General features: G+C 39.9%; 1 protein-coding gene across 1 annotated transcript; it reads right to left on the bottom strand.

Moving 5' to 3' along the window:
* Positions 1 to 717: 717 nt before the first annotated feature.
* LOC110454320 lies at positions 718 to 7,919 on the bottom strand. The gene is made up of 6 exons (XM_021503768.1): positions 7,814 to 7,919; positions 7,459 to 7,545; positions 6,963 to 7,082; positions 4,830 to 4,904; positions 4,332 to 4,445; positions 718 to 993 (listed from the first exon to the last, which is right to left on the bottom strand). Exons 1-6 carry the CDS (start codon positions 7,836 to 7,838, stop codon positions 833 to 835), a joined length of 582 nt encoding a protein of 193 aa, XP_021359443.1. The 5' UTR covers positions 7,839 to 7,919; the 3' UTR covers positions 718 to 832.
* Between the last annotated feature and the right edge of the window lie 11,020 nt (positions 7,920 to 18,939).

Raw genomic sequence — 18,939 nt, forward strand, 5'->3', positions numbered from 1 at the left:
GGGAAATATTTTTAGTGCAATATAATATTTCATGAGAATATTTTGCTATGACTGCTTACATATTCAGGTGAGCGATACAGGCCCTCTTGGGCCTCTTGTTTTATTATTATTTTATTATTAAACCATAAAACGATCAGGCCTAGAAGCTACAGTTCCCGCAGCTATTCAAAGACCACACCATTTTGTAAGAACGGAGATTGTACATGGTCAACAAAATCTAAGTGTTTGCTTAAGGATCTTTGTCCCGCTGAATTGTGGTTTTACCTATATACAGTAACCTCCCCTTAACTTCTACTGGGACATCACTGTAGCACAGTTTGGCATAATATCCTGTATTGGACAGTGGAATGGGGATCCTAAACATATAGTTTTTGCCATGTACAAATAAATAATTAAACCTGACAAAAAAAGAGGGGTTGGCTTTTTACCCGGCATATCAAATTCAGACAACCACAGAGGGCCTGATCTTGAAAATGAAATTCATAGATTTATGACACGTAATGAGGTTTGCCCTTCGCCTTGAAGTTATTAGGTTTATAACAACCAAAGAGGGCCTTCATTATGATATAAGTATATGTAGATAAAAACCAAAGGTGGTATATCTACATCAATATGTAACAGCCAAACCGAGTCTGACTTTACCAAGAGGTCAGTAGGTTTGTTATGATGCTAACCTTGGTCAGATACAATTCATCAGTTAATTACCAAAGTAAAAAGACAACACAACACTTCAAAGTTTGTGAGCATTGGCACTTGCCATTTTAATTGTACTGATAAATTAAGCTTCTGTTTATGTATAACACTGAAGACAATATACATCCATGGTAAATCGTCATTTCGCTTGCTTTTTCTTGCCCTTACTACTGTTTTTCTTGGGAGGTGGGGCATTCTTGGGAGGTGGGGCATCAGCGTTAGGTGTTGTGCTAGTGGAACGGTTGTCTCCCTTAGCTGAATTCTTTCCATTTTTGAGATTAGTTTTGCTTGGGACTTGGGCTGTGATAAAAAAGAAAGAAGGAAAATGGCGCTTGTAGAATTCCCTTTGCATAATGTGGATAATAATGATCCATTTCATCTCAATACAGCACCACAATGTCGACTGATCAGAACATTGATTCAAACATGGCCTCCTGCTTTTAATTTCTTGACTTTGAGTTTGTTATCACCATTTTCTTATAATGAATTTTAAATGGCTGAATAAAATAGGAAGATTATGTTTATTGAGTATGTATGGTGTGGTGGATGGGAGTGTAGGGTCTGCCAATGCTCATAGAGTATGTATGGTGTGGTGGATGGGAGTGTAGGGTCTGCCAATGCTGATAGAGTATGTATGGTGTGGTGGATGGGAGTGTAGGGTCTGCCATTGTTTATGGAGTATGTATGGTGTGGTGGATGGGAGTGTAGGGTCTGCCCTTGTTTATGGAGTATGTATGGTGCGGTGGATGGGAGTGTAGGGTCTGCCCTTGTTTATGGAGTATGTATGGTGCGGTGGATGGGAGTGTAGGGTCTGTCAATGTTGATAGAGTATGGTTGGGGTGGTGGATGGGAGGGTAGGGTCTCTCAATGTTGATAGAGTATGGGTGGTGTGGTGGATGGGAGTGTAGTGTCTGCCAATGTTTATGGAGTAGGTATGGTGTGGTGGATGGGAGTGTAGTGTCTGCCAAAGTTTATAGAGTATGGTTGGTGTGGTGGATGGGAGTGTAGGGTCTCTCAATGTTGATAGAGTATGGTTGGTGTGGTGGATGGGAGTGTAGGGTCTGCCATTGTTTATGGAGTATGTATGGTGAGGTGGATGGGAGTGTAGGGTCTGCCAATGTTTATAGAGTATGTATGGTGTGTTGGATGGGAATGTAGGGTCTGCCAATGTTTATGGAGTATGTATGGTTTGATGGATGGGAGTCTAGGGTCTGCCAATGCTGATTGAGTATGTATGGTGTAGTGGATGGGGGTGTAGGGTCTGCCAATGTTTATGGAGTATGTAGGTGTGGTGGATGGGAGTGTATGGTCTGCCAATGGTTATGGAGTATGTATGGTGTGGTGGATGGGAGTGTATGGTCTGCCAATGTTTATGGAGTATGTATGGGGTGGTGGATGGGAGTGTAGGGTCTGCCAATGTTTCTGGAGTATGTATGGTGTAGTGGATGGGGGTGTAGGGTCTGCCAATGTTTATGGAGTATGTAGGTGTGGTGGATGGGAGGGTCTGCCAATGTTTATGGAGTATGTATGGTTTGATGGATGGGAGTGCAGGGTCTGCCAATGTTTATGGACTATGTATGGTGTGGGGGATGGGAGTGTAGGGTCTGCCAATGTTTATGGGGTATGTATGGTGTGGTGGATGGGAGTGTAGGGTCTGCCAAAGTTTATAGAGTATGGTTGGTGTGGGGGATGGGAGTGTAGGGTCTGCCAATGTTGATAGAGGATGGTTGGTGAGGTGGATGGGGGTGTAGGGTCTGCCAATGTTGATAGAGTATGGTTGGTGTGGGGGATGGGAGTGTAGGGTCTGCCAATGTTGATAGAGGATGGTTGGTGAGGTGGATGGGGGTGTAGGGTCTGCCAATGTTGATAGAGTATGGTTGGGGTGGGGGATGGGAGTGTAGGGTCTGCCAATGTTTATGGAGGATGTATGGTGTGGTGGATGGGAGTGTAGGGTCTGCCAGTGTTTATGGAGGATGTATGGTGTGGTGGATGGGAGGGTAGGGTCTGCCAATGTTTATGGAGTATGAAGGTGGGGTGGATGGGAGTGTAGTGTCTGTCAATGTTTATGGAGGATGTAGGTGTGGTGGATGGGAGTGTATGGGCTGCCAATGTTTATGGAGTATGGATGGTGTGGTGGATGGGAGTGTAGGGTCTGCCAGTGTTTATGGAGGATGTATGGTGTGGTGGATGGGAGTGTAGGGTCTGCCAGTGTTTATGGAGGATGTATGGTGTGGTGGATGGGAGGGTAGGGTCTGCCAATGTTTATTGAGTATGTATGGTGTGATGGATGGGAGGGTAGGGGCTGCCAATATTTATGGAGTATGTATGGTGTGGTGGATGGGAGTGTAGTGTCTGCCAATGTTTATGGAGTATGAAGGTGTGGTGGATGGGAGGGTAGTGTCTGTCAATGTTTATGGAGTATGTAGGTGTGGTGGATGGGGGTGGATGGTCTGCCAATGTTTATGGAGGATGTATGGTGTGGTGGATGGGAGTGTAGGGTCTGCCAGTGTTTATGGAGGATGTATGGTGTGGTGGATGGGAGTGTAGGGTCTGCCGATGTTGATAGAGTATTATGGTGGGGTGGATGGGAGTGTAGGGTCTGCCAATGTTGATAGAGAATGGTTGGTGTGGTGGATGGGAGTGTAGGGTCTGCCAATGTTTATGGAGTATGAAGGTGTGGTGGATGGGAGTGTAGTGTCTGTCAATGTTTATGGAGTATGTAGGTGTGGTGGATGGGAGTGTATGGTCTGCCAATGTTTATGGAGTATGTATGGTGTGGTGGATGGGAGTGTAGGGTCTGCCAGAGTTTATGGAGTATGTATGGTGTGGTGGATGGGAGTGTAGGGTCTGCTAATGTTTATGGAGTATGTATGGTGTGGGGGATGGGAGTGGAGGGTCTGCCAATGTTTATGGAGTATGAAGGTGTGGTGGATGGGAGTGTAGTGTCTGCCAATGTTTATGGAGTATGTATGGTGTGGTGGATGGGAGTGTAGGGTCTGCCAATGTTTATGGAGTATGTATCGTGTGGTGGATGGGAGGGAGTGCAGGGTCTGCCAATGTTGATAGAGTATGTATGGAGTGGTGGATGGGAATGTAGGGTCTGCCAATGTTAATGGAAGTTTATACACATGGTCATGACTCAGTTGGGTTCAAGGAACTCTTGCATGCTATTCTTATTGTTTTGAGTCGTGTTGATTACATTTCACTGTAGTATTTGTCTTTATTGGCGATTTAGATTTTTTTTCATAATTTATTATTTAAATTGCACATACTTGCCAACTTTAAACAAATCCATGTGGGAGTATCCTGTGTTCAAAATCAATAAACATAAATGTGTATATATAGATATACCCACAAGGGAAAATCTTCAAAATGTTATCTTTTGGCTTGTTTGTTTAGATAAGTGTTTTTTATCATTGAATATAGGAATAATTTGGCAAATTCACTGGTTCAAAATGCTCAATTTTAGGGTCCAAAATCGAGAGTTTCTCTTCAAAATAGAGAGGGTTGGCAAGTATGCACTGTATTAGACATTTTATGTAATTCTCTTGTTGGCTTTTCCCCAAACCGTTACATAACCAAAGGAAAATAAATCTGTTTAAGAAAAGACTCTTCTGGCTTGAAGGATATATACATACATGTAGGAGAATCGCTCTTCATGGAAAGCTTACTGCTTCGTCCCCTTTCTTTACCATCCTTGTCGGCTGCTGCGAAGACCTGTTTGGTTTTCTTGTCACGTTGTCTCAGCTTTCCTGTGTACAAAATAAATGGCATGTATTGGAATACAATGTTAAATACCACAGAAATATATACAGCTATTGCATATCGGTGACTACAGGCATAACGTCATGTGTGATAAAACTATTGCTTGCATTTGTACACCGTTAAAAAACTGATACACATTGAGTCATCGCCAGTGCAGGGTTTTCAGAAAATAAAAAATGTAATTTCGAATTCCAAGGACTTAAGATCCATTGGACTATTCCGGAAGTGATTTATACTACCTTATTTAACGTCACTTTAGATTACAATGGTTGAAGAGCATGCATTCCCTTCAAAGATATTCTTAGACAACTTCATGATACAAAATTTTAGTTATTTTATGTTGAAAATAACATCCATTCCAGCACACTTACTCTCCATGAGAGGGTATTTCTTCTCCCAGTCTGTCAGTAGAGGAGTAACTTTTTTGATACTGCCATCTGTTTTTCCTAGAAACACACAATTTACAAGCATATTAAAAGGAATAGTGTCACTCGGAAATACTCCGGTGTTCTTAGTCCCCTAGTGTAACCCCTCGGGGTGATAGGTCGAAAATCTACCTAGTGAAAATTTAAATCTACCTAGAGACTGACCCGCAATTTCTTGCAATGCAAATCTTTTCTTTTTATATAAAAATACATTGACGTCATAACTTGAGAAGTGGTCCTTAAGCCTCAGTCACACCAGATCGCACGGTTTCTCGATTGTGCGACTGGTGGCAATTTGGCGGAGGTACGACCAGTCGGCAATGCTACGATCTCAATTGGCGATCGCTCTTAAGATTGGTGGTATAGGTAATCGTACGACTGGTGGGACGAGTTGTCGTGCGATTACCAACGATTGGACCAGATTGATCGCAATATCATGATCAGAATCGTAAGTAATCGTGCGATTAGTCGTGGCTATCAGCGACTGATCGATCGTGACCACCTGCAATTGCAGCAGGTCGCAGTCGGTCGTGCGATGGGTCGCTTGGTCAGATATAATGGTTCATGCATCAGTCTCTGTCTGCTGGATAACCGAACCGAACTACTCGGTAGTGAAGCGGACGTAAAACCAATCAATCAATCATCAGTCTCCATAGGAGAGCAGCGGGGACTACACTAAGGACGTCGTTCCGTGGACCACAGCCGATGTGACAGCCTGTCCGCATCTGAGGACCTGTCCGAGCGTGACCTGGATGGGTCTAGAACATTTAGAATCTCAGAGGGCCTGGTAAGCGGCAACTTACCCCTTCACGTCAGTGAGCGTAGACGATAAACCCATTAACCAACCAACCAACCAACCAATGCATCAGTCTCGGGTATTCAACTAGCCTTCGAGGAGTGAACTTCGACATAAGGGCCATTATTATACCTCTACTTTATAAATAGAATATATTCCCACTTTTGCCTGACTGTGTTTTAGTCCTGTGTGTTAGTCTGGGAACTAAAACACACCAACACTCGGGTGTTTCCGCCAAGCCAATATCGGTATAATAAAACGGTTAAAGTATGGAATGAGGGATATAGCCAGTTTCTGGGACACCAGAAACTTGCTATATCCCTCAACCCCACACTTTAACTGTATAATATGAGCTTTGAACCCCAGAAGTCGCCCCAAATATACTCGTCCGCGAACTAAAGACTGGTGTGCCACCACCGTATCTTATACCCCGCAAAAAACTTATCTAATCACTGTAAATAATCCCTTTTTTCACGCCTCTGTGCACAGGTTCCCGAAGGCATAATTATCAGTATTGATGGGGCCTTTGTATACTAAAGGAGAAGAAGGGACTGGTCGCACTATCGATCGTGGGGTCGTACTACAGGTGGTACGACCGATCGCAATGTGGCACGACCGGTAGCACGACCAATCGATACAACTTGACCCGCGATCGTGCACGACTGATAGTGCGCCTATGCGCGACTGGTCGTACGACTATGTAAGACCTGTCTGCGACCTCTTACGAATTGGAATCGCAGGCAAGAAGTTTTGAACATGACCGTCGACCTTGCTGCGACTCATTTGATCGTACGAACACCAACGACCTCTGCAACTTGTCGCACGATCTTTCTACGATTTGCCCACGATTCCAACATTTTTCAGTCGCAGCTAGGTCGTATATCCTTATCGCAGGCCGATGTGACTGGGGCTTTACACGTTTAAGTACTACGACTCCAAAAAAACTTACTTAACAGACACTGAGATCATTATAGTATTAGTAAATGTGAACTTTTCGAACAAAAGTATTAAGCTTAAAGACAAAATAAGGTAAAGATTTTCATGACATTTCCTTAATTACTACAATAGAAATTTAAAAAATAGTACCTTAGTGTTCAGAGTTTCTAAAACGATCACATTCAAACACTTTGTATACGTTCTATTTAAAAATCTTCACAACTTACTGAAACTGGGACATTACTATAGCTTTTCCCATTTTCCGATTATTTAAAACAAACTCTTTTATTTGCATATATTCGGCGTGAATTGCCTAGTTAATATTTTTGTTACTGGGCGAGACGTACGGTCAACCTGTACCAGCACAACGGTACTGCGCGGCATGAAGTAGTCAAACATGTTCTCCAGAGGGGGCTTGTTGAACAGTTCCGTCAGATTGGCATATTCGTCACTGAAGTCCACTGTCACTGTAACACCACAAACACACAAGTCGATGAAGCGTGCTGCGAAATCAGAACACATCTAGACAAGGGCAGCGAGGTAAGACATTTTCACATTAAAATTATGAAAAGCAGTCTATTTACTTCATATTGATGTTATCAACATTCATAAAACAAAAAGTACAACTAACATTTACAGTTTGTTTCCCGCTGACTTTCGGCCATATTTTCCTAGAATATTTCCACAGGCGCTGGTCATAGAATATTTCCACTACACGCGCTGGTCATACTAAAGCGACGAACTACATGTATTTATGTAGATGTATATAATGCTTACACACGCCGAAGTAAGGTAAAACCTGAGAATCCCATAGGTCCGTTCTATATCTGTACACAGACTTACCCGAGGGCTCAATGGCACATGTTCTCCTCACGTAGTCCTGTAGTATTACTGCATTACAGTCGGGGTTCACCACAAGTAGTTTACCGTCTAAAACAAATAGTGTATCATTCAATATCGCCTACATACACTACTGGGAGTTCACGTCGCTATCAAACAAAATCACAAAAAATAATGTAAACGTACATGTTTTGGTCTATCCAAATGTTATCTAACTTAAAAAGTTAGCGCATTGATGAATTCGTGCAGCCACAACATATGCAGTACAAAACAATATTTAGAAACATGCTAAAATAACACTACCGCTTAAACGTGTACGTATGTAGTAGCATATCTTTAGAAATTGACAGCAACAAACCTCCATGCTCCACTGTGATAAACATCTTGAACTTGGAACCTGCTTAATTTGCAAACTTTCTTCACGCAGAAATGCTACGTTGCTAAGACCGTACTGTTTGACGTCATAATATGACTGCTGACGTCATAATTCAACAGAGCAATACACAAGCCAGACTATTTTGACGTCAGCGATCTCAAATGACATGCTACCATAACGCCTTAATTTTTAATGTGACATCGACACCACCTTCCTCTGTAGTTTTTCAAAGTTTATACTTAACATTTGCCTAAGTGTATTTTTTTTCAACCTTTTAGCTTGATCTTGACCTTAGCTGTTAAGTCTTTGACCATCGTGCAATGAATGAACATAGTATTTCGATGCGCTTAGAGACACAGTCTTAAATATTCCCAATGTTAAAGGTGTTCATAGCCTGATGACCACCAATCTTGTTGTAATGACCACAGAATATCTCTGATTATGAATTTGTAATTACTATATTGGATTAAAACATTTGTAGGTATTTCATAGTTGCAGACGCTATCTGGACCGACTCGTGTACCAAATAAATTAGCAGTGAATGCTGTGTGACGTTTCGACGGTTCAATAGTATGGTTTTTAGTACCTCCAGTTTATGGAGTATACATACCACATGTGATCTACTGCTCCAGGGCTTGTTCTCGGGGTTGTCTATGTAACAGAAGAAGCAAAATGCATGGTCAGACGGGAATTCGATCCTGGAACCTCCCTAACTATAGACGGACGCTCTAACTAATTGAGCTAGCCTATCTGATCGCCGGCGATCGAACCAGTCCAGTTTCTCGATCTACATTCCTTCCTCCTTCAACAAAGTTTTCGACCCGTAAGACACACGAACCCATATACCACTCTCCTTGCGTGCATTGATTAGTTTGGCGCCAAATGTAACAGGAGAGGAAAAATACACAGCCAGACTGGGATTCGATCTTTGGACCTCGGAATTCCAGACGTACGGGCGCTCTTCCGCTTGAGCTACCTGGTCGCCGGTGATCGACCCTGTCCACCTTCGCTACATAGATCACTTCTTAATGTTTATGCCTTCCTCCATGTTCTAGCGTAACAAACATTGCTAATGTGTTGAGTCGATCTTCGCTAGTGTCACTCCACATAGACTTCCAAATATCCTAAGCAGCAAAGCATTGCCAAGCCCAACCGAGTTTCCATTTCATATGAGATTTATGAAACGAGTCTAAGAATTTTTTATTTTTTGAATGTACTTCCTACATGCAAGTAATGTTTAAAACAGCGGCGCAAAATTATATTATGGGCCACACATCATACATGTGATAAAAGTATGTACGATTGGCTGTCTGAATATTATGACGTAAGTATTAACAAGCTAGTCGGAATAGGGGGCAACGCTCTTTTCTACATGCAAGTAATGTTTATCACTGAAACCTCGAGATTAACTGTTGATCGAAAACGCCAAACAGGCATGCTATTCCTGAGAGTAACCATTCAATAAAGCCATAATAACAGACAAGAACAAGATAAAGATTGGGAATCTTACAAAACCAGTAAAACTAGTCTAAAGAAGTGGCGTATTACCAAACAAAATACAACTTTCGTACTTAAAGAAAATAGAAGGCATAACCGATGTTCAAGACATCATCATTAACCTACATGCGGATGCGACCAAGCTTCTGAACATCAGAGCAAGGAAACAACTAGACTAGTACATCAACAACGGCACGGTACACAACGATTCGAGGAAAGCCAATTTCCAAGAAGTGCTACAATCACAAAACCAGCAAACACAAACCAGAGTCCCCGACACCCACGTGCAGCGTGTTGATTGAGAAGTTCAAAGAAATATAATGGGCTTATGCTACCATATACGCCATCTCATTCATTGTACTACAATCACGAATTCACAGAGAAGAGATTATGCGAGTCTGACCCAGCTCATTATCAGCATAGATCTTGCTAGAACCGTCACCACCAAATCGATAAAACCAAAACAAAGTCAACAAACGGTCAATGAACTAAATGCATTATTTCCAGAAGCATTTCTTCGTCAGATGACCTTAGAGAGCATTTGAACCCTCTGAACTTGAAAGTCGAATAAAGTCATTTCGTTGAACAAACTTTATATCCCTTCATCTCAGCATACAAATTGCCAAATATCACCACCCTAGACCTTTTGTTTAATGAGATTAAGTCATTTAAAAGTTTGTAAATATCTGACCACATGTGACATTGAAAGTGGGTCAAGGTCATTCAAATGACTTGATAGCCCTTCATTCAAATATCAACAGTCTCGGCCTCATGGTTATTAGCTCACGTGCCCGAAGGTCAAGTCATGAGCTTATGTCATGGTGCGGTGTCTGTCGTCCGTCAACTTTTCCTTTAAACAACTTCTCCTGAAGAACGGGCAGGTCCAGTCATGATATTTGGCGAAAAGCTTTGCTGGTAGGAGCCCAACAAAGTTTGAGAACGAAAATGACATTGAACTACTTTCGAGGTCACAGGGGTCAAATGTGTCAAACACTTCAAATGACTTATTCTAAAGAATTGAAAGGTATATATTCTTCATGTATAGCTGGTGGCTTCCTGGTATAGAGCCCAACAATGTTTGAGAACAAAAATGACATTGACCAACTTTCAAGGTCACAGCGGTAAAATATGTCAAATGCTTCAAACGACTTCTTCTGAAGAACTATAAGGTATAGAATCCTGATATTTGGCTGGTGACTTCCTAGGATAGAGTCAGACAAATTTGAAAGAGAAAATGACCTTGACCTACTTTCAAAGTCTCAGGGGTCAAATGTATCAAACACCTCAAATGACTTCTGCAGAAAACTGAAAGGTATATAATTTTCATATTTGGCTGGTAGCTTCCTGGGACTGAGTCCGACAAAGTTTGAGAATGAAAATGACTTTGACCTACTTTCAAGGTCACATGGGTCAAATGTGTCAAACACTTCAAACGACTTCTACCGAAAAAATGAAAGGTAAAGAATCTTCATATTTGGCTGGTTGATTCCTTGGATAGAGCCTGACAAAATTTGCGAATTATAATAACCTTGACCTACTTTCAGGGTCACAGGGGTCAAATATGTCAAAAACATCAAATGACTTCTTCTGAATAATCGAAAGGCATAGAATCATAATATTTGGCTGGTGGCTTCTTGGGATAGAGCTCACCAAAGTTTGCAAATGAAAATGGCCTCAACCTACTTTACAGGTCACAGAGGTCAACAACATTTCAAACGATGTGTTCTGAAGAACCAAAGTAATGGATTAATGAAATTAGGCTGGTAGCTTCTTGGAATAGAGCCAGCAACGTTTGAGAAGGAAAATGTCCTTGATCTACTTACAAGGTCACAGGCAAAAACATGTCAAACACTTCAAACAACTTCTGAAGAAGAACCAAAAAGCATAGAATCATATAATAATATTTGGCTGGTAGTTTCTTTCAACAGATGGAGCTGAGTTTGCGAGTGAAATATTTGTAGTACAGTATAATATTTAATGAGAATATTTTGCTATGACTGCTTAAATATTCAGGTGAGCGATACAGGCCCTCTGGTTCAGAAGAAGTCGTTAAAAGAAATTTGACCCCTGTGACCTTGAATATATGTCAAGGTCATTCATTAGAACAAACTTGGTAGCCCATCATCCAAGCATGCTTATGGCCAGATATCATCATCCTGAGGAAGTTTTCTTTAAAGTTTTTAACATATTTGACCTCTGTGACCTTGAACATAATTCAACGTCATTTATTTGAAAAAAAATTGTAGCCCTTTATCACAGCATACTACTTGCCAGATATCACCACCCTGGGCCTTTTGGTTATTCAGCAGAAGTCGTTTTAAAGTTTTTAACATATTTGACACATGTGACTTTAAATACAGGTCAAGGTAATTCATTTGAACAAAATTGATTGCCCTTCATCCAAGCATGTTATGGGCTAATTATGATTACCCTGGGCATTTTGGTTATTCAGATGAAGTTGTTTTAAAGTTTTTAACATATATGACTCCTGTGACCTTGAACATGGACGAAGGTAATTTATTTGAATGTAGTTGGTAGCCCTTTATCCCAGTTTGCTTCTGGCCAAATATCACCACCCTAGGCCTTTTGGTTATTAAGAAGAAGTTGTTCAAAGTAAAATATTGACGCCGCAGCACAGCATAAGCTCACTTGGCCTTTCAGGCCAGGTGAGCTAATAACCTACAAATACATCTTGAACTACCAGCAAATAAAAGGACTAAAGCCCTCAGGAAACAAAACTCAACTTCAACACACCGTAGAATCATTGTGAAGATGTTACACTGCTTCCTCACCCAACAATAGGTGTCACCTTACAAGAACATCTGGTGCTACCAACAGACACAAGGAATTGATCCTCCAAAAAGACAATAGGCATTTCCCTACAAGGACATGTGGTACTACCATCAGACCCAAGGACTGGATTATCCTGAGACACAGCATGGCTGTCTATAGGCATTTCCCTACAAAGACATGTGGTACTACCAGCAGACCCAATAACTGGATTCTCCAGTGGCACAGCATGGCTGTCTCACCCCACAATAGTTGTTTCCCTACAAGGACATGTGGTACTACCATCAGACCCAATAACTGGATTCTCCAGTGACACAGCATGGCTGTCTCATCCCACAATAGTTGTTTCCCGACAAGGACATGTGGTACTACCATCAGACCCAAGGACTGGATTCTCCTGAGACACAGCATGGCTGTCTCATCCCACAATAGGTGTTTCCCTACAAGGACATGTGGTACTACCATCAGACCCAATAACTGGATTCTCCAGTGACACAGCATGGCTGTCTAATCCCACAATAGTTGTTTCCCTACAAGGACATGTGGTACTAACATCAGACACAAGGACTCGATTCTCCTGAGACACAGCATGGCTGTCTCATCCCACAAAAGTTGTTTCCCTACAAGGACATGTAGTACTACCATCAGACCCAAGGACTGGATTCTCCAGTGACACAGCATGGCTGTCTCATCCCACAATAGGTGCTTCCCTACAAGGACATGTGGTACTACCATCAGACACAAGGACTCGATTCTCCTGAGACACAGCATGGCTGTCTCATCCCACAATAGGTGCTTCCCTACAAGGACATGTGGTACTACCATCAGACCCAAGGACTGGATTCCCCAGTGACACAGCATGGCTGTCTCTACCAACAATAGGTTATGCATTACAAGAACATGTGGTACTACCATCAGAGCCCAAGGACTGGATTCCGTGTGACACAGCATGGCTGTCTCATCCCACAATAGTTGTTTCCGTACAAGGACATGTGGAACTACCAACAGACACAAGGACTAGATCTCCCAGGAGACACAACACTGTTTCCTCGCACCAAAATACATATCATCAAGCCAGCAAATAAAGGACTTACAGCATGGCTGTCTCACCCCACAATAGTTGTTTCCATACAAGGACATGTGGTACTACCATCAGACCCAAGGACTCGATTCTCCTGAGACACAGCATGGCTGTCTCATCCCACAATAGATGTTTCCCTACAAGGACATGTGGTACTACCATCAGACCCAAGGACTCGATTCTCCTGAGACACAGCATGGCTGTCTCACCCCACAATAGTTGTTTCGATACAAGGACATGTGGTACTACCATCAGACACAAGGACTCGATTCTCCTGAGACACAGCTTGGCTGTCTCATCCCACAATAGGTGCTTCCCTACAAGGACATGTGGTACTACCATCAGTCCCAAGGACTAGATTCTCCAGTGACACAGCATGGCTGTCTCTACCAACAATAGGTTATGCATTACAAGAACATGTGGTACTACCATCAGAGCCCAAGGACTGGATTCCGTGTGACACAGCATGGCTGTCTCATCCCACAATAGGTGTTTCCCTACAAGGACATGTGGTACTACCATCAGACACAAGGACTCGATTCTCCTGAGACACAGCATGGCTGTCTCATCCCGCAATAGGTGCTTCCCTACAAGGACATGTGGTACTACCATCAGTCCCAAGGACTAGATTCTCCAGTGACACAGCATGGCTGTCTCTACCAACGATAGGTTATGCATTACAAGACCATGTGGTACTACCATCAGAGCCCAAGGACTGGATTCCGTGTGACACAGCATGGCTGTCTCATCCCACAATAGGTGGTTCCCTACAAGGACATGTGGTACTACCATCAGTCCCAAGGACTAGATTCTCCAGTGACACAGCATGGCTGTCTCTACCAACGATAGGTTATGCATTACAAGACCATGTGGTACTACCATCAGAGCCCAAGGACTGGATTCCGTGTGACACAGCATGGCTGTCTCATCCCACAATAGTTGTTTCCGTACAAGGACATGTGGTACTACCAACAGACACAAGGACTAGATCTCCCAGGAGACACAACACTGTTTCCTCGCACCAAAATACATATCATCCAGCTAGCAAATAAAGGACTCGAACTCCCAGGAGACACAACACTGTTTCCTCGCACCAAAATACATATCATCAAGCCAGCAAATAAAGGACTTGAACTCCCAGGAGACACAACACTGTTTTCTCACACCAAAATACATATCATCCAGCCAGCAAATAAAGGACTAGATTTTCTTCAGGATACAACACTGTTTGTTCACATCACAACCAGGATTTTACCACACAGATACATTCATTTCCTCACCAGCAGTAAGGACCCAGAATGAAGTGGAGAAAGGGAAATGGATCTCATTGTCAACTAGAGGATTGGAACTGTATTAAACGATGTCAATAATTCTGGCATTTTAATAACAAGGTTTCAACTATTGCAATTTAAAAGCATGTCTTTTTTAAAAATTAAATGTGTACTTTGAACCCTTCTGATGCATTCTTGTAAATTAATGTATATTTGGCCGGCGTATAAAAATGCATATCATTTGTATTTGTAACCTGAAAAATATTTAGAAAAGAGGTTTAAGACTCGCACAGCCTGATATTGTCGGAATCGAATAAAAACAGAATCTGAATATTAATGATATATACATATTTATTAGTGTAGACAGAAGTCATATCAACAGTTAGAACAATACAATTACTACTCAATTATAACACTAGTTTTAAACATATCAGTTTGATTGGAATGTAGCCAATGTAGAATCCATCTTTAGACGTTATACAGATGGAAATAATAAAACTGGTTAGGAAACATTCTGTGTCGGTGGGTTGGATCATAGTGTCATCAGTTCTTCCTACACATTCTATACAGGACATGTTTTACTATATTACCCCTCATACAGTGTCCATTTTACGATATATATATGGACGTTACGTAGTTAAAATGCTGGATCGACATGTAAAACCTTGCAAGTGGATCTATGTCATTTATTTGAATATTTTTCAATAGCCCTTCTTCCCTGTAGGTTACAGACCAATGTATCACATCATAACTCCAAGTCTTGTAGTTTTTTAGATATCATTTAAATGTTTGACATATTTCACTAGTGTGACCTTGAAAAAATATTACAATTTGATGCCTCCTGGTATTTAAAATGAAGTTATCGTATTTGAAGCTTTGCACACATTTGAGCACTTATACATTTTCACTTTGGGTCAAGACAATGTATGAGAACAAATTTGATAACCCTTTACCCTTGCAAGCTATATGTTATGTGTTTTAAACATAAGGGTTATGGTTCGCTAGATGTTGGTAAAAGATAATTGTTAATGCCCGATAGATGTAAGGCCATGTTATCACAGACACTTTATAGCGGGTGACCTAAACATTCTAGCATCTAGCTTCCTTTGTGTTTGCCCACCTTGGTTTTACCCATGATCATCAAAGGGGATATATACCAGTAAGTTATTCCCCCATTTGACCCTATTTGCAGACACGACATATTGTAATTTAACAAGGAGAACATATGGAATAAAGTTTTAAATAATGGTGAGATATGTTTAATTGTCAACTGCTCTACAGAAATTCAAATATAAATATTAATAAAATTAATAGCAGTGAACCAATTGATATATAGTAGTGTTGTTAATGGTATATAGCCAGTTAACCAGTTATATGGAATAAAGTTTTAAATAATGGTGAGATATGTTTAATTGTCAACTGCTCTACAGAAATTCAAATATAAATATTAATAAAATTAATAGCAGTGAACCAATTGATATATAGTAGTGTTGTTAATGGTATATAGCCAGTTAACCAGTTATATGGAATAAAGTTTTAAATAATGGTGAGATATGTTTAATTGTCAACTGCTCTACAGAAATTCAAATATAAATATTAATAAAATTAATAGCAGTGAACCAATTGATATATAGTAGTGTTGTTAATGGTATATAGCCAGTTAACCAGTTACTTGGTCCAAGGATCCTGAACTTGTCACCAAAATCAATAACCGAATAGGCGGAGATCTATAAGTGTAAATTCAGTTTTGAACATAACATTTGCTAAACATGTTATTTTTTGTTTTTTATTATTATTACCAAACGGACTGATTAACTGGTTACTCAGCAAGAAGATTTTTTCCAGTAACTAGTTACTAAATGTTCAGGTTGAACAACCCTAATATATACACATTGTATATAAATAAAACAAAACTCTGAGGTTATCAAACCTAGCCCTATAAGAAGATTGGAAATTAGATACAAAGTTAATCAGCAGTAAAAAACAACCAAATTGGACTCTTTTTACATTTATTTTTAAGCAATCATTTACAATTTTTATCATCAGTAATTTTAGTTTTTGCATTTTAGTGCAAAAAGTGTTTAATGATTTTCACATCTTCGTTTTAATACATGTACTTCTCAACTTTTAACAAATGGTATTTAGAAAGAAAATGTAATGCTAAAAATGGTGTCATACAATAAAAAATTCCATAGAATTCAAAATAGAAACAGTCAATTTTTATTTTACATTTTGATATGAATTTGAATTTTTTAAGTTCTTAGCTGGGTTTTTTTCTTTAATCTGCCCCGGGTAATAGTTAAATCTATTTTAGGTGTTTCATTTTTGATACATAATCGTGCACGAAATCAATAAAACAGTTTTTGCTTTTAGACACCATCAAATTTCACTTCATAATGTTCACATGCCTGAAAAACATAAATTATGTCATTTACCTGTCTCTTCTAGTTTCTAGATTAAAAACAAACAAACAAACCCAAACCAAACAGTTCATACGATAAATGACACTGCTATGACTTCGACTTGTTATTACAAATGTACAACGGACACACTGGTTCCTCAATGATAACAGTATAACAGTATAAAGACCTGGCTACTATGTTCTACTACATGGATATATAAAATACTCAGGTTTTATACATTTAATTTTCATCAACTGACATATGACCTTTGTGTACCTGCCAGGATGTTGATTTGTATTTGACTAAATGTTAAAAATGGAATTTCCTAGTGTCCATTATTATTGTTAATGGTATAAACAAATTCTGATATACATGTTAAGACTTCCTAGCAGTCAATAAAATGTATGAGGAAAAATCCAAGAAAGTTGAGATCAATATGAATATACTCATGTGAGTTACCTTTTTTTCGGTTATAGCTGCCTTACCAAAATATAACAAAAATTACAACTGTCAATAAAAATAAGTACTTTTATGAATGTGTGTACTGGGAAGGAATGTGGAGATCATTGAATTTATCTTTTTATGAGCATAATAAAAAGAAATGTATTTAACATTAAAGTCAGGTTAGTAAAGTTTCTTTAAGCTTGCAAATAACATATAGCAAGAGGCCCAGAGGGTGTGTCGCTCACCTGTTTCTTTCTTTACATGAAACTTACATATAGGTATAACTTCAGACCAAATTTGGCAACTAGAACACAAGACATTTTAACATCTCTTAAACGGTTCTTAAGATATTGACCTTTGACCTCATTATTGTAATAAAGATAACGATTCACACAGCTGGTCTACATAACATACCCAAGTATCATGGACTCTACATCAAATGTTTCTTAAGATATTGTTGTTTGAAGTTTTTAACATATTTGACCAATTTGACCTTGAAATTAGGTGAAGGTAATTTTAATGAGGAAACTTTACAGCATTCCATTCCAGGACCTACTGGCCAAATATCATGACCTTTGACCTTATGGAACTTGAAGAGAAGATTGTTCAGCTTTTAACCCATGTTGACCTTTGACCCCTGACTAGCACTTAAAGTTAACCTTTGACCTCATTACTGTTATTTACAAAAAGTTTTGCACTGCTGGTCTCCATAACATATTCAAGTATCATGACTTTAGTCCAAATGGTTCTTAGGATATTGTTGTTTGAAGTTTTTAACATATTTGACCCCCTGTGACATTGAAAGCATATCAATGTAATTTTATTGAGGAGTCTTTATAGCACTCCATTCCAGGTACCTACTGGCCAAATATCATTGTACTGGGCCTTATGGAACTTGAAAAGAAGACTGTTAAAGCATGTAACCAATGTTGACATTTGACCCCCGACTAGCACTTAAAGTTGACCTTTGTCCTCATTACACTTATAAAGAAAAAGATTGACATAGCTGGTCTACATAACATACCCAAGTATCAAGACCCTAGTTCAAAAGGTTCTTAGGATATTGTTGTTTGAAATTTTAACATACATGTATTTGACCCGTGACCTTGAAAGTAGGTCAAGGTCATTTTGATGAAGAAACTTAATATCACTCCATCCCAGGTACCTATTGGTCTCCAATTCTTCAGAAGAAATCATTCAAAAGAAAAATGTTGATGGACAGACGATGAACGCCGAAGTACAGCATAAGCTCACATGGCCCTTTGGGTGCGGATTCAATTTACAGTTGTGGGTTTGCACAAAAGTTACACAACATGAGGTGCGCAAACAATGTGTGAATTAAGGATAAAAAATGGGGCAATATAGCTTGTGTACATCTTTGTACACAGATATAGCTTATGTACATCTTTGTACACAGTTATAGCTTGTGTACATCTTTGTACACAATTATAGCTTGCATACATTTTTGTATGCAGTTAAAGCTTGTGAACATCTTTGTACACAATTAAAGCTTGCATACATATTTGTACACAATTATAGCTTGTGTACATCTTTGTACACAATTATAGCTTGTGTACATCTTTGTACACAATTATAGCTTGCTTACATCTTTGTACACAATTA

Source organism: Mizuhopecten yessoensis, unplaced genomic scaffold (genome assembly GCF_002113885.1).
Source record: "Mizuhopecten yessoensis strain PY_sf001 unplaced genomic scaffold, ASM211388v2 scaffold7763, whole genome shotgun sequence".
Lineage (NCBI taxonomy): Eukaryota > Metazoa > Mollusca > Bivalvia > Pectinida > Pectinidae > Mizuhopecten > Mizuhopecten yessoensis.